General features: G+C 36.8%; 1 protein-coding gene across 1 annotated transcript in view; it reads left to right on the top strand.

The window, feature by feature from the left end:
* The window catches only part of UBN2 (ubinuclein 2), a 52,352-nt gene that overhangs the window by 4,058 nt on the left and 22,189 nt on the right, over window positions 1–26,105 (top strand). Inside the window, exons 2-11 of the mRNA XM_058805881.1 lie at window positions 421–519; window positions 6,203–6,304; window positions 14,973–15,110; window positions 16,340–16,452; window positions 17,448–17,946; window positions 21,231–21,301; window positions 22,013–22,142; window positions 23,494–23,612; window positions 24,254–24,367; window positions 25,520–25,663. Of these exons, the coding sequence (XP_058661864.1) occupies window positions 421–519; window positions 6,203–6,304; window positions 14,973–15,110; window positions 16,340–16,452; window positions 17,448–17,946; window positions 21,231–21,301; window positions 22,013–22,142; window positions 23,494–23,612; window positions 24,254–24,367; window positions 25,520–25,663 (1,529 nt within the window). The remainder of the gene's footprint in view (window positions 1–420; window positions 520–6,202; window positions 6,305–14,972; window positions 15,111–16,339; window positions 16,453–17,447; window positions 17,947–21,230; window positions 21,302–22,012; window positions 22,143–23,493; window positions 23,613–24,253; window positions 24,368–25,519; window positions 25,664–26,105) is intronic.

The raw sequence follows: 26,105 nt of genomic DNA, 5'->3' as shown, positions 1-26,105 counted from the left end.
TTAATTATGGTTATAATTTACTGAGCTTTTTAGTCTTCTGGCTGCTTCCTTCCTGGTTAACGCATCATGTACATCCTGTCTGTTAGAGGGGCCAGTGAGTGGAAGAAGAGGTAAAAAGGAGTTGTGATTAGAGAGAATTTTTTCTAAAAAAAAAAATAATTCTCTCTTATGCTTAGACTTATAGTTGAGGTTGTTGTGGAATGCTTGGTAAAATACAAGTTTGAGTATCTTAATTCTTCTGCTTTTGTTGTCATCAGAAGAAAAGCAGCTAGATGGCAATTCAAAGACCTGAGTGATTTTTAGAGATTAAGTATAAATTCTGACAACTTAGTCATCAGAGCATTGTTTTCTGACATTTAATAGGTTTTGAGATGCACTCTGTTTCTTATGGAATGAATGTGTAACTTTTGCATTTTTCAGAAGAAATCGGTTCATTTAGAGGATCCATATAACGATGAACAAGAACAACGTGAGCGACATGAAGTAGAAATGCTTGCCAAGAAGTTTGAGGCAAAATACGTGAGTTACTGCACTTTGTTAAAAAATACAGATATTTAATAGTGATAACAGATTATGTTGGTGGTTTTTTTCCTGAATGAGGTTGCTAATGTAGTGTCAGATGACTTCTGTACATTTCAGCGATGACTGTCTCACAGTATTTCATTTAAGTACCTTGAAGCTGCCACAAGCTTATCAGACAAGTCTGCTAAATAGATTTGTCTATAGATGTTATAGCTTGTGAAGCTATTCTTGGAAAAGAATAATCTTGGTAATCTTGATAATAGATGTGGTCAATATTCATGCTCTGCATTGTGCTGGAGGAAAAAATTTTTATATAATGCTGTTGTGTATTATTGAAGAGGTCTTCTCTTTGGGCTAAATACTGATGAATCTTGATGTCCTGACTAGTTTGGAATGTTTCCATAGGAAGTTATTTGTTAAATAGTAAATCATTGCTCGATGAATGTCTGGTAGCTGCCAACTGCCTGAAGATACTCTACTGGCTCTGCAAAGTGTAGTGTGAGTGACTTGAACAACACTAGCTAGCAACATGAAGAGCCTTTCACTAGTAAATGAAGGTAGAAATCAGAAAATGATGACAAAAACCACACCCAAACAGGTCTTTAGGAATTCATATGGGTAGGGTTGGGTGATTAAGTCTGAGCTGGCAATCAGAGCTCATCATCATGCTGAGGCATGTTGATATTCTGGATTACGAATGAACCCCTCAGTAATAAAGAAGGGAAACAAGAGCAGTCATTTGTATCTTTTGCTATTAATATACATATTAAAATCTTTTTTGTCTGACTTACTTGGATTTTTTTTTCTGGCAAAGGCAGATTTTTCTAAGTGCTCAGCCTACATAGTCTGTAGAAGTAATTACTACTTCAAGGCATGCTAGCTGTGATACATAACAAAATCAACTCTTAAACTGAAAAGAATTATTCTCATCTTTTGGAGAGATTGAGAGAACCCAATATGAATTGAGAAGGCTGTTCCAAAATGCTGTTTTAATTTGAATTATAAATAATTTTTTGAATGTGAGAGAAAAATGTTTTAGTCACACTTTTTTAGAAAACTCATTTCTGCTATTAAAATGGTAAGGATTTTATAATGTCTGAAACAAGTTGCTTAACTACAGTTGATGAAAGTCAATGGAAGTATGTAAAGCAATATATGTAGGAGGGAGTGGTAGTGGAAGTAATCTAATTTTACATATATGTTTATGCATCCATCAAAGCTGAACCTGTACATATATGGGCAAAGCATTTTGTCAGACTTAAGAAACCACAGTTCAGTGTTCAGTAGTCACAGAAAGGGGCGAATAGGTACTTTGAACCATTAGAAAGCAGTAGGTAACAAAAAATTACAATTTTCAACAATTTGAATTTGTGGTGCACTTGCATCTTCTTTACTACTTGCGCTTCTGATTCCTTGCCTTTCATTCTCTGACTTGCCTTTTGTCCCTTCCAACCCCATGAAAGGGAATGTCCTCTATATAAAGAAGCACTTACTAGGTTAGAACCACTAAGCATGAAGGGTGATGAGGGATTAAGATTACTTGTGTTAGAAACTCCCTGTCCTTTCTCTTCCAATGTAAGAGCCATCAGTCTCTTCTTGCCATCCATGCTCAGTGGCATTGTATCTCTGAATGCTGACCCAGTTCAATGGCTCATGTTCTGACAGCATCCAGCCATCTTCTGCCTCTTGTGGTGAGACATTCACTGCATGGCTTCAGTTGGAGCAGGGATCCCGTGTAGTAGATTCCCATTCTCCTCAAGTGAATGACCAGCTGCAGGATAGTCTTCTGAGCTGGAGTTACACTGTAACACTCCTTAACAGTGCTTTACTGGAAATTAAATCAGTGGTTGTATGAGAAAAAAATAAAGGTTTTTTTTCAGGTTTGCAGAAGTGCTGTATCCTCCTCTAATTAGGTATTACTTATCTAAGATATCTGTTTAAAATGGAGTCAGACATTGGTTTTAATCATAACATGTGACAGTACTTCTGGAAAATTTGATGCATCAAAAGCAGTCTGCCTTGAAGACTTTTTACTTCTTTTTAGATAAATTGCTGTACTCATAACCAAATCAGTACATTGTTTGATATATTTTGCAGATACTAAGAGAGGCCTATGAAAAAGTCCTTGTAAAACAAAATGCATGAAGTACCATTTTTTTACCTGATTATTCAGAGCTCTCCTGTAATTGCTGCACATACTAAACATCAGCATGAAAAATCTGCTCTGAAGGGTTCCCATTTTCATTGTTTTGATTGCTGTTACTCTCTAGATAAAATCAAACACTGTTGTGAACACACACTGAACCTTGGACCGTATTGTACAGGTGTAAGAGCTTTTCTTGGATCAAAATGAAGATCCATCTAATGGATGGTAGCCTAGTCTCTGACACTAGTGGAATCTCATACTTGAAAGTATAATAGAGCAAGTGTTCATTGATATTACTGCACTGTGCCTGTCTGGCAGCCTGTGTTGTATCTTAATTTCTCTCAAAGCCAAAGGTCACATGTTTATTCTTTTTAAAGCTTTCTGCCAGAAATCTACCAGATTGTGACTGTATTTCTGTGTTCCGCAGCACTGGAGTATCATGGTGACTGTCCTATAAAAACATGCTGTGTTTATACCTGATGAGATCTTGTAGTGCCCCATAGTTTCTGTACTGTAAGAAACAGAAACACTTCCAGTTCTTCTGCACATTGCATGTGATTTTGATGTTATCATCTAAATCCAGCCCTTTAGTTCTCCAGCTGTGGTGTCTTCTTAACATTGGTGTTTTTTGTCTTTAAACGTCCCTGTTGGCTTACTGTTCTCTTTTTTGTTCTAATTGTGGTTTTTTTTTTTTTTTTTTAATGAAAGGATATTAATGGTATGATGCCTGATATTTCAGTGTTATAATGATGACTTCTGGTTTGGTTCTCTGTTCCATTTTTTTTTAAGTCCCAACTCATTTTTTGATCATTTTTGATTAAGCAAATGTCTGAACTGTGCCTTGCAACTCCAGTGGTTCCTGAGCAGCATAACAAATTTGCAGCATGCTGTTTGTTTTTTTAGGTTTTTTGCTTAGGTTGTACTTACATTGTGTGGCTTACCTTGCTCTATTGATGCTGAATTTAACTGCCTATTTATCATACTAAATTCAGAGCAACTATAAGGTCTTAAATGATTCTTCAGTTGTTTTCATTTTGCTTTACTTTCCTCAGTAAATTGTCATCTTAGACCCCTGTCCTTCCCAGCTCTTCACCTGCTCTGTTGCTTCTAAAGGAATGAATACATATTCCATAATAATTTTGCTGATCACTCTTTGCCAAAATGAGATAACTATTCTTACCTTTTCTTACCTAGCTGTAGATCAGACATCAGTTTAAGTGGACCTTCCTTATCTAGTGAGAGTTTCTTGTTTTTAAAGATGTTTGAAACACTTCTAAAGCATTTGAAATGCTTTCTTCCACCAGCATTTCTTCCTGCTCTCTATATTCTTGTGCTTGGGTTCTGTTGTTGATAGCTTTTATTAACATATCCACCTTAAAGACCAGGTTTACTGGTTTATAAATTCTTCTCTTCAAGATTCTTCAGGTATTGGCCTTTTATTTTACCACCTACCTTCTAGTCCTGTTGGGCAAAGGTTATTTAAATGCAAGGTTTAATGACACAGTTAATATCTTAAAGTCATCTTTGGCTTTTCTGAATACTTGCATGAGTAGTATTTGCAGCTTCAGGAGCCAGGCACCTTAATTTGCTCTAGTATTGTGATGACTTGTGTTCTAGGACAAAAAGATTGGAGGAAAGCTGCAGTCATAAAAGTTCCCTGAAGTGCTGCATGGTGGACACTGACACAGATAATCCCTTTATTCTTCTGCTGCACTCTTGCGTCCTTAACATCTTGATCATGTGAAATCTCAGCACAGATCCTTAAACAGAACTGGGTAGAGCCAGGCCTGAAGGAAAATCTCTTAATTACACACAGTGGTTCAGATATTTTCATATGTCTGAATGCAGGTTGTATTTTAAGACTGGTTTTGTTCATTCAGCTATTTTAAGACTTTTTTTTTTGTTGCTACTTTGTTCTTTATCTGGTTTTCTGACAGTCAGAATGTATTGGAAATTTAATTTTTTTTATTGCCCTTTTATTATACTGGAATAGTAGAATCATGGGAGAACCATTGCTGCAAAAAGATTTTAGACTTGCAAACAAGGATGTTGATGGTTACTAGCAAGATATATGTAGTACAGAGATAGATTGCATTACACATTAGTGAGTTCAGTACAGGTGAGATATGGTTTATGAAGCATTCTTAGCCTGCTGGCACCTGAGTCAGAATCATGAATTATATAAGCTTTTGCACTGGAGTTTAATCAGAGTTCTTAAGTGCTGCCTTTTTCTAACTTACTTTTTCTTCTCTCATCTATCTAATGTAAACTTTCTTTTTTTAAAAAAAAGTACTGCATGTTTTGGAACTTTGCAGTCATTCAGATGTTTTTCCAGATGAGTGATTGTAGGAGATGATAGCAATACTTAGCTTGGAATGTAGTTTGGAAATGTGAATAAAAACTGAACTTACTTTTGAGGTTTTTCTCCTAGGACTATTGCATTTGTTTAAGTATATGTGAGAGATACACTGTTTGCTTGCAAGAGCACATGCTTTACTTTGTGACAAACTTGCATGTTCTCAAAATCTTGTTAAAATGGAGGTGTTGAGATGCTTACACTACTGATAAACGTGCAGGGGTGAAACCGCCTTTGGGCAGTGGCTGCATTCTCATAGTAACCAATGGACTGAGATATTTGGATGTCACACTTAGAAAGACTGACCTGTTCTAAGAATGCTCAGAGCTGTAGGGTGCAGGCAGAGAAGTTTCAGGAGCAAGTCTTGAATTCATGGGAGTTACCATTTAAATGAAGGCAGAGTTTTTTTGTGATTTTGATCTTTTAAGACTTTTATTGATTATTTTGACAATGTATGTGAGCAAGAAAACTAGGCCTTATATCCTAAGAAGATTTTTGTCTAACCTTAAGTTTTTAAGTTTAGATTTCCTGAATATTTGAGCTAGCTGTGAGTCTTTATTTGACTTAACAATTAAATTTCCACATGAAAAGAATACTTGCAGATTAAAATTAATTTTACTAGCTCCTGGAGCTAAGTTAATCCATCCATAGTTTGTAATGCAGCTTCTGTTTTTTAATACTCAAGTAACATTTTATGTTTTTTAAAACTCAACTTTTTATGTGCAATAGAGAATTAATCCATCTTGTGTAGGGAAACACTTTAATGAATACTAAGGTATCATTATTTTCCCTTGTAATGACACTGTAATATGACACTGAAAAACTTAACACTTTCTAAATTATCCCAACCCTTCTATCATTAGCAGTCCAGTCACTATATACAATATATATAGGACAGGAAAACCTCTCTAAATAAGAAATGTTAGGAAGATCTTGGTCTTGCAGAAAAAGGTTGCTAGTGGCTGCCTTTCAGGGGTGATTCTGGTGAGGCACATTTGCCAGAATGCATCTGTGTGGAAGTTTTCATCAGCCATCTAGACCATCTTCAAGGAAGCATTCAAGAAAGCAAAACTGCTAATTCCTTGAATGACTATTCCTCCAGTGCCTTATGCTTTGTAGGCTTTAGAGCACTGCTTTCATATGTTTCCTAAGTGGTGTAACACTTGCTTTGTCTTCAGGGTGGCAAGCCCCACAAGCATCGGAAAGATCGCCTGCAGGATCTGATCGACATCGGCTATGGCTACGACGAGACAGACCCTTTCATTGATAACTCTGAAGCGGTAAGTAACCCTCACCACAGCAGCAGAAAGCCATGAGGCAGTGCTTTACCTTTTCACTACAGAACAAAGGTAAGGGAAAATACTTTGTACCTGTTGTGAATGCAAAGGCCATACTACTTTGGGAGACCGCTGAATTACTGTATTTGTAGTCTTACTCAAGATATTATGCACCAAAGAATTAAGAAAGCTATTCCTAGATCAAATAATTTTCTAGCTTTAGAAATCAAAATATTTTTGTGTGCTTCATTTACTGTTGACTGAAATGACACTTGCTCTGTTTAGTTTCTTGTACTAGCTCTCTGGATTATTAGTGGGTTACTGGCATTAGATTTCCTGCTTTAGATCATGAAGCTATTCTCCTCTTAAAAACCAGTAAAAATAGGATGGTTATTTAAACATTGAATATGTCTGAAAAAATTGAGACAAAACAGGTTAAACAGCAGGATATTACTGCTTGCTTTGTCTGAATAATTTTTAGACATGAAAACTTATCTTCAAGTAAAAGAAAAAGGTATTAGTTTGGTGCAGGCAGTATCAGGGATATCAGAAGGTTTAGAAGAGGGCATTTGAAGATATCTTGGAGGTGATGTATGAAATTACACAAATGAGAAAAAAGCCTGGGGAAAAAAGTGGATTATCTAAAAGCTCAGAAACCTCCTGTAATTCTTCCTTATTAAATGTCAGAAAGAAGTATGTGTACAGTTTAGTCAAGTAAAAAAAACCAAAAGTAAGAGCTGTCACTTGCCAGCCTTCAATTTCCTCCAGTGCTGAGTGACACTGGACAAAACAGCAGTGATCTGCTGTGAGAAGAAGTGGGCTAAAATTGAGTGGGAGAGGAAAGATTATGAAAAGGAGTTGAGAGAAAAGAGTAAGAAAAGCACATAAGTGCATTGCTTAGCATACATTATGTCAAGCCTTCATTTAAAATCTAAAACTTTACAGAAAAGAACTGTAAACTGAGCTGTGAAGTTTCTAGCACTTAAATGTTGCAATGAGTGATCTTATGACCTGTGTGAGGTACACAGAAAGTGTCTGCAGAGCTGATAATTTTTTCAGCAGAAATTGAGCAGTAAACCACAGTGCATAGCAGGCTGAGCTTATCTGTGTGCATTGGTAGTTTTTGAAGCAGGTCTGAAGTTGTGTGGAAAGAGAGACCTTGCTGTAAAGTGCTTATTGTAATTTGTTTCATTGTCTAGAAACTTGAACCTGCCAATATTAAACTGTTTTATCATTATCCCACAACTTCTGGTTGTACTGCTGGAGCAGTATTGACGTCTAAGCCTTCATATGTCTTTTCCAAAGGTCAGATTCAGCTCTCCAGCTTGGAAGGAACAGATGTGCTTCATTTCTGCTGAGAAACCACTTGAGCCTATAGGTTAATCTGGTTTCTCACTGTTGCTCAAGTTCATCATCTTCACTTTTAAAATGTAATCGTACCCAACGCAAGTTCTAGCTAGGTTTTCCTGGATTCACTGTGACCTATCACAGATCTGATAGGAGATAACACTGGCAGCACTCACAACACAGGTCTCTGTCAAAGTATGAGTCTGGTGTATTAATACTTAGCATACTGTGCCTCCTCCCACCACTGGTGGTGATATCAGCAGCAGATCTGGTAGATTTACAGGAGCATTTACTTCTGTCTCTTGCCAGAGTCCTTGCAAAATGTACAAAAGGCAGTTGTTGGAGGACCAGATGGTTGCATCATGTGCTAGCTGTAGAAGCTATTGGGGAGAAATGGTATATTCTCTAAAGATTGCTCTCCTCAAAAAATCATTATGCCTCATGTCTGCCTTACAAATACAGACTAGTGAGAAACCATCTTTGTTTTGCTTTTATCCCCATTTTTATATAGAAAAGAAAAAAAAATATATAGTGGGCCAGCTGCAGTCCATGTTGTTGTTGCAGAGCTTAAGGGTTCTGTAATGTAGGAGTTGAAGTTCAACAAAACCTCTAATTCCATCATTCTGCCTTAGATACAAGAGAAGTGTTCAGAAAGAAATTCCACATGTCTGGCATGCTCATCTTTTGTATGGCCAGCTATGAAATTGCTGTGTACCCTGAGATGTGTTAGAGCCAGGCCTGGACTACTTCTTAGAAGACACACTTTCTTACACATAAGAAGCTATAATATCCTGGGCACAAACACTTGAAAAGAATATGAGTGCCTCTTTATTGCTCCAGGATTAGCTTGTCTCTATCCCAGAAAAAAAGTCTGAAAGCTTCCTCAGAATTTTAGTCCTTTTTTTAAATCATAGTTGTGATGAAAGAAATACTGAGCTCTTTGGCACTGAAACAGATTTATTCCATAGCTTTAGAGATACTTTCCTTTTAAAAACAGATTTTGAGGTAAATGCATTTGCAGGCAAGCAGGAAATCTATGCAAGCAGCTATTCTTGAGTTGAGCATTTTCACTGTAGTCAGTGGATTGTGATAATTCCAGTAAAAAAAGAAAATCACAAGTGACCTACTATTGTTTCTAACCCCTCTATAGGGGTTAGCCTGATGGCAAGTCCTAATCTTTGCTTATCTTAATGGACCTATACAAAATGTCCACAACCTGTGAAGAAAGCTGCCCCTCCTCGGTGTTTCCACTGCTTTGATGTTGAAAATAGGTTTTGCTGTAGTGTAAACTGCCCAGAACTACATTCTTTATGAAGTGGAATTCCTGTAGAATTTTTCACCCACTCTATTTTTCCTGCACACACATGCACGTCCAGCCAGATCAGGCTGATTACTTGCTCTTGTGATGACCTCTGATTATTTGGCTGGTTGAATATTTTCCTGGCAATGTAAGCTTTATGTAGGTAGAGACTTGCAAGGGAACACAGTGCTTTCTGAGCTTTCTGTTATGCAATACAGAAGAGAGAATTTAAAATAATGCATAGTGTTAATGAAAGTGTATGCTGTTTTCTCTTACTTGAAGGTAACAAGGCTTGGATATCCAAACCAAAGACTTCCCTCATTTCAAGTAGATGAATGTAGAAAAAGAACTATTGACCTACAAATCTATAAGCAGTGTCTTTTGAAGCAGTGGTACTAGATAGCTACACTGGCAGGAATTGAAGCTAAATGTGAATGCCAAGAGCAGTGGGAAGCAGGCAGTTCAGTTCTTCAGACACCCAGGCCCCTGTGTAAATATTTGACCTAGTCTGTTATATTCATAGTTCCATAGTAGCCCTCTAAACACTGCTGTAAAAAGTCCTGTGCTGGCTGCTAGAGAAAACCAGTGTATCAATGGTTTCTCATACCTGGATTTTCAGTCTCCAAAACAGTACTTCAGCTAAAGGGAAGATCTTACTTTTTCTTTAGCTACATCTTGCCTCAAGAGCTCAGATCATCTTTAAAGAAAACCTTTCAAAGGTTTTGTGTTGGTTTCAGTAATTCTGGACACAGTTAAAAGCATTGCTTTGTTTCTATCTGGGTTCCCTAGAATACTTTCCATAATTTAAGGGCTTGGTCTCTGGAAAAATTCCATGTCATGAAACAGTTTTCACATGTTTCTACGATAAATTTGTCCTCATCTTGTATTCTCCAAACTTAAAAAGGTATGATAGATTTAATATCCTCTTCTCTCCTACCCTGGCTTGCCCCTAAAACTTGAAGCTGATGTGTTATCAGTAAGTTATCTTGGACAAAACTTTTGAATATCTTAGAAACTTTTTCCCAGCAAGAACAGTATCTATTCAGGGAATAGCAGCTCAGTGTGTTAATGGAAATTTTTACCATTTTTGTGAGGTTCCGGGCCAGATGTAGTTTCAGGCCAGCTTGGTACTGTTCTCTCATTCTTCCTACTCTAAGGAACTTGTTTTATGCTAACAATGGAAAGGATTGTTGTTTTAAAAAGATTACTGTCTCTTAAAAAACTCTAACAAAACAACCAAGATATCAACCTGCAAATGTAGAGGCATCTACAGAAAAACACTCCATAAGTTCCATTATTAAAAATACTTTCATGGTGTATTGAGAGAAGTTGGACACTGTGGCATTTTTCATCTGGAAAAGGCTGCCTTTGTAGACCTCAGTCACAGACCTCATCCACGCTGTGGAGGAGGGTGCATTAAAGCTTCTGTTTTTAAGAGGTTCACTTTCCAAGTGTCTTACTGGCTCTGGATTGGTGTGTTTGTATTAGTACTGTCTTCCTTGTTCATTGTCACTTTGCCCAGGCTTGGAAGTTGTGTGTTTGGGGAATGGTGCTCCCTTAGCCCAGTGTGCGGTGTCACCTTTAATAACGCGCTGTGCGGGCTTCCTGCGTGTCTTCAGAGGACACCTGCCAGCTAGCCCCTGACATATCCTGTGTCTTCCAGTGAGTACAAGGACAAGCTTCAACATAGAGATTCTTTGCTTTTTATCCTCCTCACCCCAAAATACATCTAGGTGTGAAGGGGAGTATCAAACCAATAGATACAGATGCAAGAACTAAGCAGGTACAAGAACCAAAATGGCTGGAGGAACAAAGGTAGTTGAATTTGCAGAACACATCTGGTGTTTGTTGAAGCAGTAATAATGTTTTTGTTCTCCTTCTGCAAAAAGGCATACCCTTCTTTAGAGAGGAATAAGAATAAACTGAATGAATTGAAAATTCAGCACCTGCATAGGTTCCTGAAAACACCTGAGACTTGTATCTGGCCTGTGTAGTACCACTCTTTAAATTTGTAGGAGAAGGAAATTATAATGGTTGTAGCAGCATCCTGTATTTTGCTAGACTTAATTTTTTGAAGAGCACAAAATCACTTTTCAAAGTAATCTGAGCTGCTAGAGGGGTAGAACATAGCCTAGGGTCAGCTATTTACATAGATGAATTTAAGCAGTACAATGAACCTAAGTGTTTCCCAAAAAATACACAAACAATATGATTACTAATATTATACAAAGGGAGGTTTATAACATGCCAGAATAACAGATCTTTGATAAGAGTATTTGTCTTAAGTGTCATATATGGAAAATCTGCTCTTTGTGTTAAATGAGGGGAAAAGGAAAGTATAACTTCTTTTCTGTAGAACTTTCTGGTAGTTCTGTAACATTAAACCTGGAGAGATTAAGTAATATGTTACGTAATTATTTAACACTGAACTAGATTTTCATTGTGGGTCAGGTCAGAGCTCAAGCTCTGAAAGAATTGAGTTGCACAGATCAAAGTGGTCACATGGCTGGTCATACATTTTGTAACTTTGGCTGAAAAGTTTTCAAGGTGAGAAGAATGTAATCTCTGTGAAGTGAAGGTCACTTAAGCTAATAGCATAGCTCTGATGGCTGGTGGAAAGGTATAAAGGTGTTGGTTGAGATGGGAACAAAACAGAGTAGATGTGTATTGGTACTTCTCTCAAGGTGCTCAGGTAGGCTGATGGATTATGATATCTTGACTACTAAACTAGGATACTCCTATGAGACTACCCTGGGCTAGATATAATATCTTCCATAATCTCTTATGCTTTTTTCTTTTGTGCTCTGCCAGCTGTCCTTTTCCCCAGAGTTAAAAGAAAAACAAACTAACCTGCCAACTTACCTGTGCATTTTGGAAGAGAAACCTTCTTTATCACAGGAAAGCTCTTTGTGCTTGCTTTTTGATGTCTCCTTGGATTAGCAAAGCAATGCATTGCTTCCCCTTAACCTTGTTCAAGATTTCCTTGTAGGTTCTATTATACTGTAGTTTTTAGAAAGATAGTTATGTAGTTTTTTGAAAACTCAGCCTTAAAGGATGCTAAAGCCAAAGAGTGCATTTCAGTTCTTTGCATCTTGAAGAAGCATAGAGATCAATCAACTCTGTATTTTTGAAGTATCTGAAGTGTTTAGATGTTTAGTCCATTTCACTGGAGGAGCTGTATTGGACATCAGTAGCTTGGCCTTTATTCAGTGGGCTACTGATGATCAGTATCAAAACAGAAACAGTTCCTTCCACCCCAAGCTAGTTAGACCTACCTCAAAAATAAACTAAGCAAGGTCCAGAAATTATCCCTGCTTATCTTTTAGCTAAGTATTATCTGTTGTACAACAAATAATAACAAGCTACATTTGTTAAACCATTTGGACATGTTTGCACCAAATCTCATTTCCAAGACTTAGTACAGAAATGTTTAAAAACTTTTTTACGTGTGTACTTTTGGAAGTTATTGTCTGGAAGGGAGGTGAATGAGGAGAAGGATCACAGTAGAATATCTGAGGATTGTGGTCAAAATATCTGGACTCAAGAGTAGACAATATTAATATAAGACACTGCTGTGGGTCTGGATTTCAGAACTAAATTGGTATAATCCGTAAAAATTCACTGTTCTTGGTATAGTGATGAAGTTGAAACCAGTTAACTTATTTTTTAAAAAACTAAATTATTTTTCATACCAAAACATTTAACTAGATTAATAGCACTAAAAGCATAGAAATGTAGCTCAAGGACAGTAGTTTAAAGTAACTTACATATGAACCTGCTTTTTAGGTGGTCAGACAGTTATCAGTCTTAATTTTATCTGCAGGATGATTCCATAATCAGTTGTAGGACAAACCTGTGTTCACAGGAGTCAGTCAAGTCCTGTCTCTGTAGGTCTGAGATTTTTTGATTCTCACCCTTGAAATGTGTAAGGAAGAGCAGAACACTTTAAAGGGCTTTAAACTTATTTTTGTTCATAAGATAAATTGTGTGATTTCATACACAGAAAAACTAGTTTAAAGCAAAGGTCTTGAAAACAGTAAGATTTAGAATTTTCAAGAGCCATGTTCCCTTTAACTGAGAGTTCTGGAAGCACTTGAAAATGAAGCTTAATCTCTGTTACTAATACCTTATGCAAACATACTCATTTTCTGTTTAGTTAGGGTACTAGAAAATAGTAATCTTAGCTCAGAGGGGGGTGTACACTAGCTACACTTGGTCTGCAGGCCCCTATGTCTAAAATACAACATTGAGTTAAAAGTCCTACCTTGTTCAGTAGGTTCAGGATAAAAACAGATTTTGGTTAAAGAAAAATAGTCTTACTCGAGGGTTAAGAGGACCTGAATATCAGAAGGGTCTTTGAAGGTCTAATTAAATTCATAGTCCTCAACAGAAGCTGTTGAAACCTCAGCTGCTTAGTTATACATCCACATCTTGATCTTACTTGCCTGTTGACTATTATGGAATACATTCACTCTGTATATTAAATGAATTCTGCCTTTCTTTTTGCCTTGTGCCACACAGCATGTTGATCATCCAGATAATTTGCTGTGATTCATGATTCCTCATTTGTGAACTCTTTAATCCTTACTTGTGTGTTACCCAGGCTTTTCTGTACTGCTCTGCATCTCAGTCTTTACTGTGTTGGCTTTTGCTTCCTATGATAATGGTCCCAGCTTTGACTGTGTGCTTTTTCCTTCTAACTTAGCAACCACTGTGTTCTTCAGTTTTGATCTTTTTCTGCCCCACCCTTGCTAATTCAGTTCACACCCTCTCAGCTCAAATGGGAAATGTCTGCTGCGTCTGTTAAGCACTGTGGATAATAATTGCTTTTCTCTGCTTTTATTTGCCTTGCACTTAATGAAGCTGATTCTGAGAGCTGTGGAAAAAGCATGAATTTTCTGTGAAATTCCTACACAACCTCCACTCTCAAGTTTTCTCTGCATGGTCGTCCTGGTCTTTTAAGATGAATGACAAGTCCACTATTAAGCCACTTCACTTTCATTTTGTTCCATTAATAGATTCTCTCACTTTCTTGTGCTAGCTTTTCAGATCATCTTAGGGTACTTGATAAGTGCTGTCACCACTTTTCCTATTTTGTCTTTCTGTACTGCTTGTTAAGTTCTGTGTTCCAGGAAGATAAAGTCGATGAGTCAGGGAAGTTTCTAACTACTTAATCAGATTAAATCCCTGGGTAGGACTCCAGGCTCTTTTTCCAGCTTCCTTGTTGAAGTACATATTTACTGTTATACTTTCCTGGATAACTCTCCTTTCTGTCTAAAAGTCTTTGGTAGCCTAGGCTTCAGTTCTTAAACCATTTTATCTTCAGTATATTTTACATGGCATGGAGGTTGCTGGTTGCATGTAATAATAGAATTAATATTGTCATCCACTATACTGATTATTGACCACTTTTTCTATGTCTTTGGATTTTAGTATTTTTTAGATTCGGCTTTATGATTCTAACTTGGAAATTTCTTCATAAATACTAAATACTTTTCAAAATAAACTATTGATAGTTTGAAACATGTTGTGGTTTTAAAATTGTCTGAACAAAGTGAGAATGTTTGCCTTCAAATTAAAAAAGTCCTGGAATTGTGATATTTGTTTAAGAGGTGATGTTGTATTAAACATCTAAAATTGGAAATAAGGTAACAGTTACTGTGGTGAAGTTTGTTATGTCTGGGATAGCATTTTTAACAAAATAAGATTTTGGAGAACTTTTAAAAAGAATTAGGGTTTTGAGCAGGGCACTGTGGTGAGTTGCCTTGAGAAAGCAGCAGTTTTAATGCTGTAATGCTGCCCTTTTGTTAAGAAAAGAGCATTGTGTTGAAAGGATACTCTGTGTTATTAATGTTCTCTGCTTCAGCCAGTTATTTTTCTATAAAATTGCTCTCCTGTTTCTATTCTAGCAAGCTGTGCTGTGAATTGGTGTATATATATTTTTATGTATAGGGACTGGTGAATGAAATACATGTTTAGTTTATTAAGAAATGCTGATAAATTCATCTTCCTTTTCCTGCCCAGTATGATGAATTGGTTCCTGCATCCCTGACAACCAAATATGGAGGGTTTTATATTAACACTGGTACACTGCAGTTTCGCCAGGCATCTGAATCAGAGGATGAAGACTTTGCAGAAGACAAAAAGCATAGGCCACCTAAAGTGAGTGATTTTAATTAAGGCTTTTTTACAGAAATAAAAGCTAAGTGGACATTGGAAATATTTGATACACTTAGAATGGCTCAGATGAAGAGTCCAAAAGCAGAATGATGCGTGGTACTGCTTTTTATTGCATTTTGTTTTGTGGCTCATGTATTAGCATTCAGTAACTAACTCAGGATGTCCACAGGCTATTCAGTCTTGTAAGACTAAGCATCTGTTTAGGCAGCCTGACAAGTTGTGTCCACCCATCTTGAACTGACAGATTATTCTGTAATTTTGTAATCATTTTATTATACAAGATGAGACTTTAAATTCATCACTACTCTTCTTAATTTTTGCACAAAGTTTGCATGATATGAAATTGTTCCTAATACTGAGAATTGTAAACCAAATTTAAACATATTTACCAATAAACCATATTTTAAACCAAAATACCTGTTAAAATAAATTCAGTTAATAAGAATAGCTATATTAAAATTATATACACAATCTTTCCAAACAGCATGCTGCTGTTCTATCAACTTTGACAAGTTACAGTCAATGCAAGCATAATTGCAATCTGACATTTACAAGTTGCATGCTATTTCTGAGAACTTAGTGCTTCCTGGTGTTCTTTTCTGCTCTACAACGCTTAATTTTAAGGTTCTTGTACTGACTCTCACTGTGATGCAGATAGTGTTCTTTCTAGCAGCCTGTACGATGATATGGTTTTGATTTGTGACTAAAAGTGTTGATGACTACACCAGAAGTTTGCCTGTTGCTGGCTGATGCACAGTCTGAAGGCTTTCTGTTTCCCTGCCCTGCACCCTCAGATAATCTAAGGATGGGCAAGGGAGGGGAGATAGATGGTCTGTATTGACCAGCCAAGATACTTCATAGTGGTCAGCTTCATGGTCAGCAATGGAACTTTGGTAGCAGAAGAAGGTGCAGGAATTCCATCTTCCAAGGTAGCCATTGGCCATACTGGCTGGACAGCATTCTGCATGTACCTTACAGTATTTATATTACTGAAAACTCTAAATTTCATAACTGTTTAAAAATGATTCATGATTAACACTTGTCAGTAACTGAAACTGCTGCTGGGAATCTGTGGTACCATTTGCCTTTACACACATTAAGGTGTTTTTCCTGCCTCTGAATTGGAAAGTGTAAAGAAAACTTAAAGTTTCTTGCTGTAGAAGTCCTTTAGGGTGGGAGAACCATTGTCCTTTATTTGATCTCTTTTCTAGATAGCAAAGTTGAAAGAAAGTGAAGATCGTGGAATGAAGAAACGCAAGCGAAAAGATGAAGGGACAGAGAAGGAGAAGAAGCCTCGGAAAATGAAAGTTCCTAAGCAGTTGGGGTGGGTTTCTTTTTCTTCATTAGAACCCTTCAATTATATTTGAGGTTTGGCTTTGAGACTGTGTGCCATAGCAAGATCATTACAGCTCTTTTGAATATTGTACTTTTAAACTGTCTTATAGATTTTGTTTCAGAATTTGTGTGGGGTTTTTATATTACCCAGTCCTACAGGCTAAATTTTTGTCCCCTGAAACTTTGCACCAGGAATAAGGAAAGACAAATTAGAGAAAATAAATTGAGTATTATGAATAGCATAAAGTATCATTGTCCTACCCAGCATCTAAGCTAGCTCTAGGAATTGCATCTTCTATTGAAAAATAATGTTTTTCTTATCTCTTTGTTTCTCATCTGTAAAGCTGTAAATACAGTTTAATTATTCTTCTATGTATTTCTTACTGACTTTGTGCTTTCCCCAGTTCTGAGGCCAGCATAGAAAGATTAAGGTGGTGGGGCTAGATTAGGTGACTGCTAGAAAGCTATTGCTGAGTGGATGGAGGCTGTCTTACTGTGAATATTCTCATTGAATATTGAAAATTTATTGACTTAATTTTTCATCAAGGTGAAAAATTGGTGGAATGTTCTCAGTTTAAAAAAATATAGATTTTGAGCCTGCATTTAAAAATTTTTAGCAATGAAAGGAATTTTTTTAACATACATGCTGTACAGGCAACCTGCCACCATTCAGCAGTATTGAGAGGCAAATTTAAGTATTTTAGTACTGTAAATCTGCTGTGAGTTTTAACACTTGTGCCAACTTCTCCTTAATTAAATTGAGAAGTCAAAATGAAGTAACCTTTGCCTTAATGTATATAAAATGTAACAGATCAGTTAGAGAACATGTAATCACATGACCTAAGGTTTATGGTAATTGATAAAATGTTCTGAAGTACTGCTTCCCCCGCTAAATTTTAATTGTACTAAACTTTGAGTTGTCTTGTTAAAGGTTACTAAGGCCTCAGAAGTCACATGCTAATGAAAGATTTCTTTCCTCTACAGAGTAATGGCCTTAAATTCACACAAGTCTGAGAAGAAGAAAAAGAAATTATATAAAGACTCTCTCTCTCTGGCTGCCATGATCCGTAAATTTCAAAAGGAGAAGGAAGCCATGAGGAAGAAGGAACCTAGTCCAAAACCTCCAGCGACTGTTGCAACCTCTACCCCTAGTAAAATTCCTTCCTCCTCTCTCAGTGCAGGAAATGAAATCTCTGACTTGAATCTTAGGATCAATGATCCTGTCCTCTCCATTTTTGGTAGCACAAATGAACCTGAGCTCCTGCAAGAAACTGAAAGTGCCCTGGAGATGTTGGGGGACATTGACTTTGACAAGTTGCTTGATGGCACTTCTGATGGCAGCCCGGTCTCTGAGCTGTCAGGAGAGAATGGAAATGTCACTCAGGCAACCTACACCTCTCAGGTGATGACACCCAAGCAGGTGCCTGCCCTCCCTGAAGGTCTGCCTGTGCTACTTGAAAAGCGCATTGGAGACCTTCGAACAGTAAGTATGAATTCGCTGGTAGTGGATTGCATTCAAGAATCTGAGAGAACAAGGAAGAACAATTAGGACCTTGAGTGTCATCCTTGAATTGCTGGCTGAAACTTTAGAAATGAAGAACTGATGTTAATGGCAATCTTGAAGGCTGTGTTTATACTCAGATGAAAACAGGCAGAGATGATGCAGGTCAATTGTTTTAGCAGTGTTTGTTTCACATTGGAAACTGGGTTTTCTAAATCTTTTATGTACAATAACTTGTAATTTTCATTTATTTATGGGGTTTTCTCCATAATGGAAATACCAGTGTTATTTTAACTTGAATTATTATTTGATAAAATGGAATGAATGGGTGTTTTCTTACATTGGAGGAGGTTACCTGAAATATGTAATATGCAGCTTACAAATCCATGTATTTTGGATCCAGGGTTTTTGGCTTTAACTTGCCAGTTAAAAAAAAAAAAAAAAACCAACCTGAAAACAAACAAAAAAAAAACCAACCCAAGTAAAAAAAGCCACCAAAACCAGAAACCACCACCCAACTACAAAAAACAAACCAACCAACCACAAAACTGAACTTTTTCTTCTGGGAGGTTAGAATGAAATCTGAAGTTCTCAAAAATGGGATGAAAGATGTTAAATTAACAAGTTACAAATATTCCAGTAAGTTATTGAAAGGGATCAGAACTATTAAGGTATTACGTACTCCTTGTTTCAGTTATGGATGTTATCCTAAGTTGAGAATAAATTTGTTGCTTGTTCAGATTATTATATTAAAGCTTTTCCTTACTTAGAATAAAGTGCAGCTTTTCCTTACTTAGAATAAAGTGCAGCTTTTCTTTACTCATAGTTAACTGCTTTTTCAAAACATACTTCCTTTTTTGGACAAAAAATAATTTAAACAATTCCAGAGTTTGCTTTGCTCTTACCTCTATAGAAATGTCTTCTAGTTTTCTTATTTATTTTTAAACATACCAAGCTAAATACAGCCAAGGAATTATTTACTGAAGTGAAGGAGCTTCTGTCTACCTCTCAGTATGCAGGTTAATTTTGCTATGAATCAACAAAAAGCTTCTAGCAAAAGTGCAGAAATGGATTAGGCCAAAATTCAGGAAGTGTTAGTGACCTACCCCAAGTTAATTCATGTTGCTTCTCTGTATTGCAATCTCAAACCAGTTGGGAGGCATCTTTAATTCAGCGGCTCTTAGAAAACATAACTCCTGATAGAACCATAAAATGGTTTGGGTTGGAAGGGCCCTTTAAGATCATCCACTCCAATTCCCCTGCTGTGAGCAGGGACACCTTCCTCTAGACCAGCTGGGAACTCTTCCATTTTTGACAGTGTCTTCTGAAAGATTCCAGGCTAAGCAGAGGAAGTTTAAGTTTATACTTGGGAGCAGCTAGACTGTATGTTGACTTAAAGATTGCAACTTCCATGCCTCCTGTAAATTGCAATCAGACATCTAGAAAGCACTAAAAATGAGTCTTGTCAAACATTTACCAGACTCTTGCAGATTTAGATCTCTGTAGCACAAAGAAAAGTTTACAAAGCTGTAGGAAGAAGCCTACGCTCCAAGGATGTGGTACAATATATCAAAATTTAAAAAATAATAAGATTGGAAAGCCACTGTCTAAAGGCAATAAAAACTTCCTGACTTCCTTTGGTAGATTCATGTGTTATGGTTCCCTGAGTGGGTTATTCTGTACTACCGTGACAAAAGGCAATATTGTATACAGGCAGAAAAGTAAATAAAAGAGGTTTTTCCTCTGTTTTTGAGGTCACTGTCAAGATAAGCACTCTGGAAATAAAACCCAACCGTAGTTAGTAATAGTGATGAAGTTTTTGAATCTGCCGGCGTTGCTGTCTTCAAAAGCCAGCAGTGTTGTCCAGCATAATAGTATAACACTGGAATTGCCTTTCAAGATCTACCTGGGACTAAAATGTCAAAGCTTTTTCCTTCTGCGTTATATAAACCAGATTATGACTCTAATCCTTGTGTTAATTAAGCATAAAGATCCTGGATTTAAGACTTTCTGAATTGTCTTTTTGGTACCCTATCACTTGAAGGCATCCGTAACCTTTCTAATTTTTTTAGCAGGACAAATGCTTCAGTGTTCTTAAACAGATAGTACCATCCCCTCAGCAGCTGTATTTATGGTAGAAAGCAATGAGTGAAATGCAGTCCTTGCAGGAACTTAAGCTCCAGTATCAGTGTTCATGACTGAAGTGATAAAGCATTCAGACAAGGGGCTACCTTACACCTTTGAGTGTCACACTCTTTTCCTGTGCAGTTCAGACAGGAAGAGAGGTAGAGTTCACAATTTTTAGAAAACATTTTTCTTTCAAATTTAAATGGTCAGTTAAAAAGAGCAAGAACAGTAAGTATTAGTGATAAATTAATTTAATCGTGTTAACACTTGGACTTACTTGTAGTTTTTAGCTACATTGTTGCAAGTCACTACTCCATTGATGTTTTTAAGGGCTCTTTTTTTCTCAGCTTCTGAATTTCTACAGAGTAGATGTACTCTAGAGAAAGGTTCTTACTGATTTTTGTAAAATGGTACAGGGAATTGGCTTTGTCCTATAAGCTGTCATTCCTTGTGGAAAAAAAATGTATCTAGGTGATAAGAACAAAGGTAAAGGGATTCTGCATGGCAATTGCTGGGAGATCAGTAAAAACTTCTGATAAAAAGGACAAAAATACCAGACAAAATACTAAAGATACAGTCTAAGGATGGCAAGAATGCTGGACAGCAGCAGAAAAGAGGGATGAGGTATTCCTCTATCATATATAATCCTGTTGTAGAAATTGCAGTGAAGGTTTGAGAGAGCTCTAAGCTGGAATGATGCAACTGGATGAGGCACATAACAGGTAGAAAAAGATGGAGTAGAAATGTGTTAATGCTCTTGCCTTCTTGACCTGTCAAACAATGCTTCTCTTTTTAAAACAGAGATAGTAGAATGTTGGTGGTGTTGATGGCGATAAAGCATCTACAATTTTCTTAATGGTTATTCAAAAGATGAATGTGTTAACATCAGTGGTCCAGGCAGATCCTAAACAGAATGATTGTCTGCCCTAGAGCAAGGTGTGTATATTTGTATATAACAGTAACAGTCCTCAGTTTTTTCTAAACAGCTGAGAATAGCTTGGTTTTCGGTATTTTTTTCCAAGTAACATTTTCTGGGAAACAATAATATGATGTGGCTGTAAAAGTAAAGATACAAAGATTGTTGGTTGAAAATACTCTGTGAACCTGAATTTTTTTTTTTTTTTTTTGTGTGTTTTTAGGCTGCCAAGATGTTTGATGAAGAAGGCAGGAAGAAATTTTTCACACAAGACATGAATAATATTCTTCTGGAGTAAGTGCTTATCTGTAGAACCTTTCCTTTTTGGAAAGGGGGTGAAAGGAAAAGTACAGAAGAGGAAAGGAAGTATTATTGAGGTTGTTCCAACAAATCCCTTAAAAGTCAATGAAGGTAGATCAGTCTAAGCTAGTTACTAGCTAAAGAGACTTATGTATGTGTACAATTCCTGTCATGCCTGTGTGTCTTTATCCAGTGTAAAATGTTTTGTAGTGCCCTGGTCCTTGACTTCATGTGTAAAATTCAAAAAAGTTGTCTTTATTTACTCCTGTCTCCCACTTTTGTTACTCAAAGGACCTTCACCTTTCATGAGGGCAAACACCAGATTTTTTTTCTCTGTAATCTTCAATTAAGGGTTTAACACAGAAAGTTCTGTGTTCATAATCTATGAAACAAAAGTAATCTCTAGAAGACTATCACAAAGTCTCTCAATTTTGATTCACAGTGGTGGGTGTAAACTAAATTTGAATTATTTGATTTTTTTAATGTTTTTGAATGTTCAACATTGCTGGACAACTACATATGTGAATGGTTTCTTGCCATTGATTAGGACTTCTTCCTTTTACAAAAAAGCTTATCTGAAAATATCTCAAGCCGCTATTTTTAATATGCATAGCTAGAATATGCTATGCTTCCAAAGCTTCCTAAGGTTTTTGTTCAGAAGTCATCTTTACCTTGGAGTGTGTCTGACTGTCTCCTGTTTGTCAGCATTGAGCTGCAGCTGCAGGAGGTGAATCCTGCCATCCGCAATGGAGTCTACTCACACCTGGAGGCTTTCGTGCCGTGCAATAAGGACACGCTTATAAAGCGCCTGAAGAAGTTACACCTCAATGTCCAGGTAAGGATGGGGAGAGCAGCTCCAGCAGGAGGCAGTTATATGACAGTCAGTTCTCCTTGCTGCAGCAGAGTAGAGCAGTAGCCACACAGCCTCAAATCAAGAAAAATGTTTTGGGTCAGTTGCTAGATAAGTTGAAAAGCTTCTTTCCATATACATGATATTGTCACTAGTTGGGAACAAATATTTTAAGTATTTCAGAGTCTTTAGTTGAGAAAGAAGTGCTTTCATCGTGAAAGCTGGATACAGGCTATTAAGGAGTGTTTCTGCTGTCATCACTAAGTATTACTGTAGTCTTAGAGTACATATCAAAGCAGCAGAATTAGAAAGCCACAGTGATAATGGTTGTGATAGGCTAAAAATACGTACTTTTGTTTTCACTTTGGTGTCAAGAAAAACAGGAAGACCGTGTGGATAATAGATGACCCTGCCTGTATTATTTGTTCAAATTTCCTTTTGTGGCTAGATCTTACAAATACTTTGTATGCCATTTTCAGTTACTTTTCTTTTGAAGATTATTTTCCTGTGGAACAGAAAAGTTATCTGTGGTCTGAAGTACCCTGACCGGATTCTTTAGATAAAATCCAGGACTAAATCTTCCAAAGGATCTGGAAATGAATGTAGAGATCTCAGTGCTTGCTAACAAGGCAAACAGATTCAAATGCTGTTATTTATAAGCAGATAAACATAAAAGAATATTCCAGTTCTTTTCAATAAGCAATTAAAATTAATAATGTGAAGTCAGAAGATGCAGAAAGTGAATTTAAAACATGTAGGGAAGTGTATAGTGTATTACCTTAATGTTTGAAATTCTTAATATTTGGAGACCATTCTAAATACATAGCCCTTACCTTTCAGGCACATAAATTGCATGTCGTAACAATCTACCACTTGGATAATATAATACATATTCATATTTTATTCACTACCTAGGATGTTTTTATACCACAGTTTTTGGAGACCTGATTAATAGGCTATTTATTTGCAAATGCTGAGATATTGATTGGTCAGTTTATTTCACTTTTTCCTCCTTAAGTTTTTTCCCTCTAAGTTTTTCTCCTATTTTAATTTAAAAGCATTATTTAAAGAGATAATGCCATAATGTTTTGGGATGTTCATGGCACATATATTTGTGACTATCTTTTGTTGTGTCTCATCTCAAGACTTACATGCATTTATATAGTGCTGTTGCACCTAACAGGATTCAAGTGCCATGTAGAAGTATGTCTGTCGCAGTCCATAAATAGTGCTGGGAATGTTACCTTGGGAGTGATCCAGAAATTTTCATGAGACTGTCTGAAATGCTCTTTATTTTACATCTAATAGGATTATTTTGGTACTCCTCTTTTCACAGGATGACCGCTTGAGAGAGCCATTGCAGAAGCTGAAGCTGGCTGTCAGTAACGTCATGCCTGAACAGTTATGCAAGTATCAGGAGGACTGTCAGGCCCGCAATCAAGCCAAGAATGCCAAGTAGGTTATTCTGGAGGCTGTGCAAGCCTATTTAGAACCCAGCTGGAAGTTTGTATCCATGTTGTTTACTTCCTTAGTTCAGAAAATCACTCAGCTCCAGTTTAAGGGTGTTTTTCTTTAATTGTGCAAATTACTTAATTTTGTGTGTTATTGTCTGATGTCAGTGAGAAATTCCATTAACTGAGCGAGATAGGTCTTGATAGAAAAAATAATCTGAAGGATTACTGGTTGATTCCTAAAATGGTGGATTAATGGAGGAGGATGGTGTGTGGAGGTTATTGATATATTTTGTCCTTGTTCATGGTAATTGTTTCAATCGTAGTTAAGTAAATTTAGACTTGGAAAGGTATTCATAGTTTGGTAAGTATCCTGCCAGTTCCCAGTAGAGGCATTGCTTAAAGCTTATAGGAACATGATTGAAAGCATCTGTAGAGTGTGTCCTTTTCATTTCTCTGAGAATGAGAAAGCAGTGGGGGAGAGGGAGATTAAACTGTTTATCCTACAAGGAAGTGTAGCAAAAATCTGAAAATAGATCCTCTGTGGGTTGTTTTTGCCCCCAACACCTAGAATGACACTCCTTTTTAATGAAATACTTTGTTTGTGTCGTATAGTTCTAAATAAAATAATTGTTCCAACTGTAGGTTGCAAGCAGAAGATGAACGAGAGAAAAATGGATCAGAGGAAGATGATGATGAGAAACCTGGAAAGAGGGTTGTTGGACCCAGAAAGAAGTTTCACTGGGATGACACAGTGAGGTAAGACCAAGAATGTTCACTGACTTTATAAAGGGATCTCCAAGATGATTTTATTACATGATACTGTTGCATAAATAATTTTCCCCAGAGTTACACCTTGAAGGAGTTTGGAAGAGTGTTGGTGTTAAATAGGCAAACTGGAATTCTGTTACGGTGAAACATCTTCATCTTTAACTCAAAAGGAAAATAATTCTGTGTCCAACCCTTTCAAGTTTCACTGCTTGTTTTTTTTTGCTTTATCCAAATACATGAGAATTTTCTGACTCCAGGACTTTGAGCTTCTTTAGGCAAAGAACAGGTGTGTAAGCAGTGTTATGGCTGCTTCTCACCTTTCTAGAATACATTACAAAACACCAGTGAGCATTAGAGATGTCTGCCACAGGAGGATAGGCCATCAAGATTGGTGATATTGATTTGGCAAGCCTCCCAATCCAACAACAACTTGAAAAATGTATTAATCTTAACCCCTTCTGTTCCCTCTGAGCAGAAATTCTTTATCTCTCAAGTGTAGCACAGATTCTTATCTGAAATGATCAGATACTAGAGTTTGGTTTCCTAGAACAGATTTTTCTGAAAAACTGAAATGACTATTATTTAAATAATCTAGACTTTTAAGCAAGCACATCTTTCTAAATTAGTAATTTCTCATGCAAGATCTAAGATAATTTTAGTACAAGTGTGTGTGTGTGTATATATACGTATGTATTACTAAAAGGGGCTGATGGACTTCTCTCAACGAGTCTTTTTAGTATGTGAAGACAGCAGGGAAGAAAGCTTCATAAAATATGTACTAGCAATATAGCTTGGACTGACCTGGAGGGGAGAGGTACTTAAATCTGTTGCTTTTTTCGTTCAAGAGTCTCTAAAAGGATGATGTTACTTAACTGTGTGCACTTTTAGATTTTTAAGATCAAAAGACAAAATCCCTATCAGAAAGAATTCTCTGAAGTACTCAGTGTAGAATGGATTTCAATGGTAGAGCATATGAGTTTGTAGTAGCAATACTTTGTGCAGTATAAACTTCCAAAAAACACAGTTGGAACTGAGCACTTCCTGCAACTATCAGTAGACAGCAGCTTCAATTTCTTAGCCTCTTTCTGCTGAACTTTTGAAAGGACTGTGTCTTTCAATATATTTAGTTTCTTTTTGCAGGTCTCTGTTGTGTAATCTTGTCAAGATCAAGCTGGGATGTTATGAGCTAGAGCCAAATAGAAGTCAGTCTGCTGAAGATTACCTCAAAACCTTTATGGAAACAGAAGTGAAACCACTTTGGCCTAAAGGCTGGATGCAGGCAAGGTAAGATAACTGCTTTAGGTATCTGCTCCAATTTTGGTGTTAATGATGTCTTCAGTTCCTACTTATTGTCTTACATTGACTCAACCATGTACTATTGATATTGGTTGGACCTTAGCAGTATGTTTGTGAAGCTGGAATAGTTTAGAAGAACAAATATTTTTCTAAAATGAATTTTCTGTGTTGATTGTAAGACAGAGAGTGAAAAAACCCACTGTCTTCCTTGGACAGCTATTTGCTTTTATCATCTCCTAGAGACTGAATTTGCCACTGCTTCTAACAGAGCATGAAGCTTCAGTTGAGGAGAAGTATTAGGTGGGAGGGTAACAGCTTGGAAAGTTCTTTGTGATATAGGAAGTGATAATGATCTGGAAATCAGTTTTGCCTGTATGTTGGAACACTGCATTATCAGACTGCTCACACAGGCTTTAAAATTATAAGCTAG

This window comes from Ammospiza caudacuta, chromosome 5 (genome assembly GCF_027887145.1).
Source record: "Ammospiza caudacuta isolate bAmmCau1 chromosome 5, bAmmCau1.pri, whole genome shotgun sequence".
In the NCBI taxonomy this organism is placed as follows: Eukaryota; Metazoa; Chordata; class Aves; order Passeriformes; family Passerellidae; genus Ammospiza; species Ammospiza caudacuta.
This window is presented reverse-complemented; position numbering and strand designations above follow the sequence as displayed.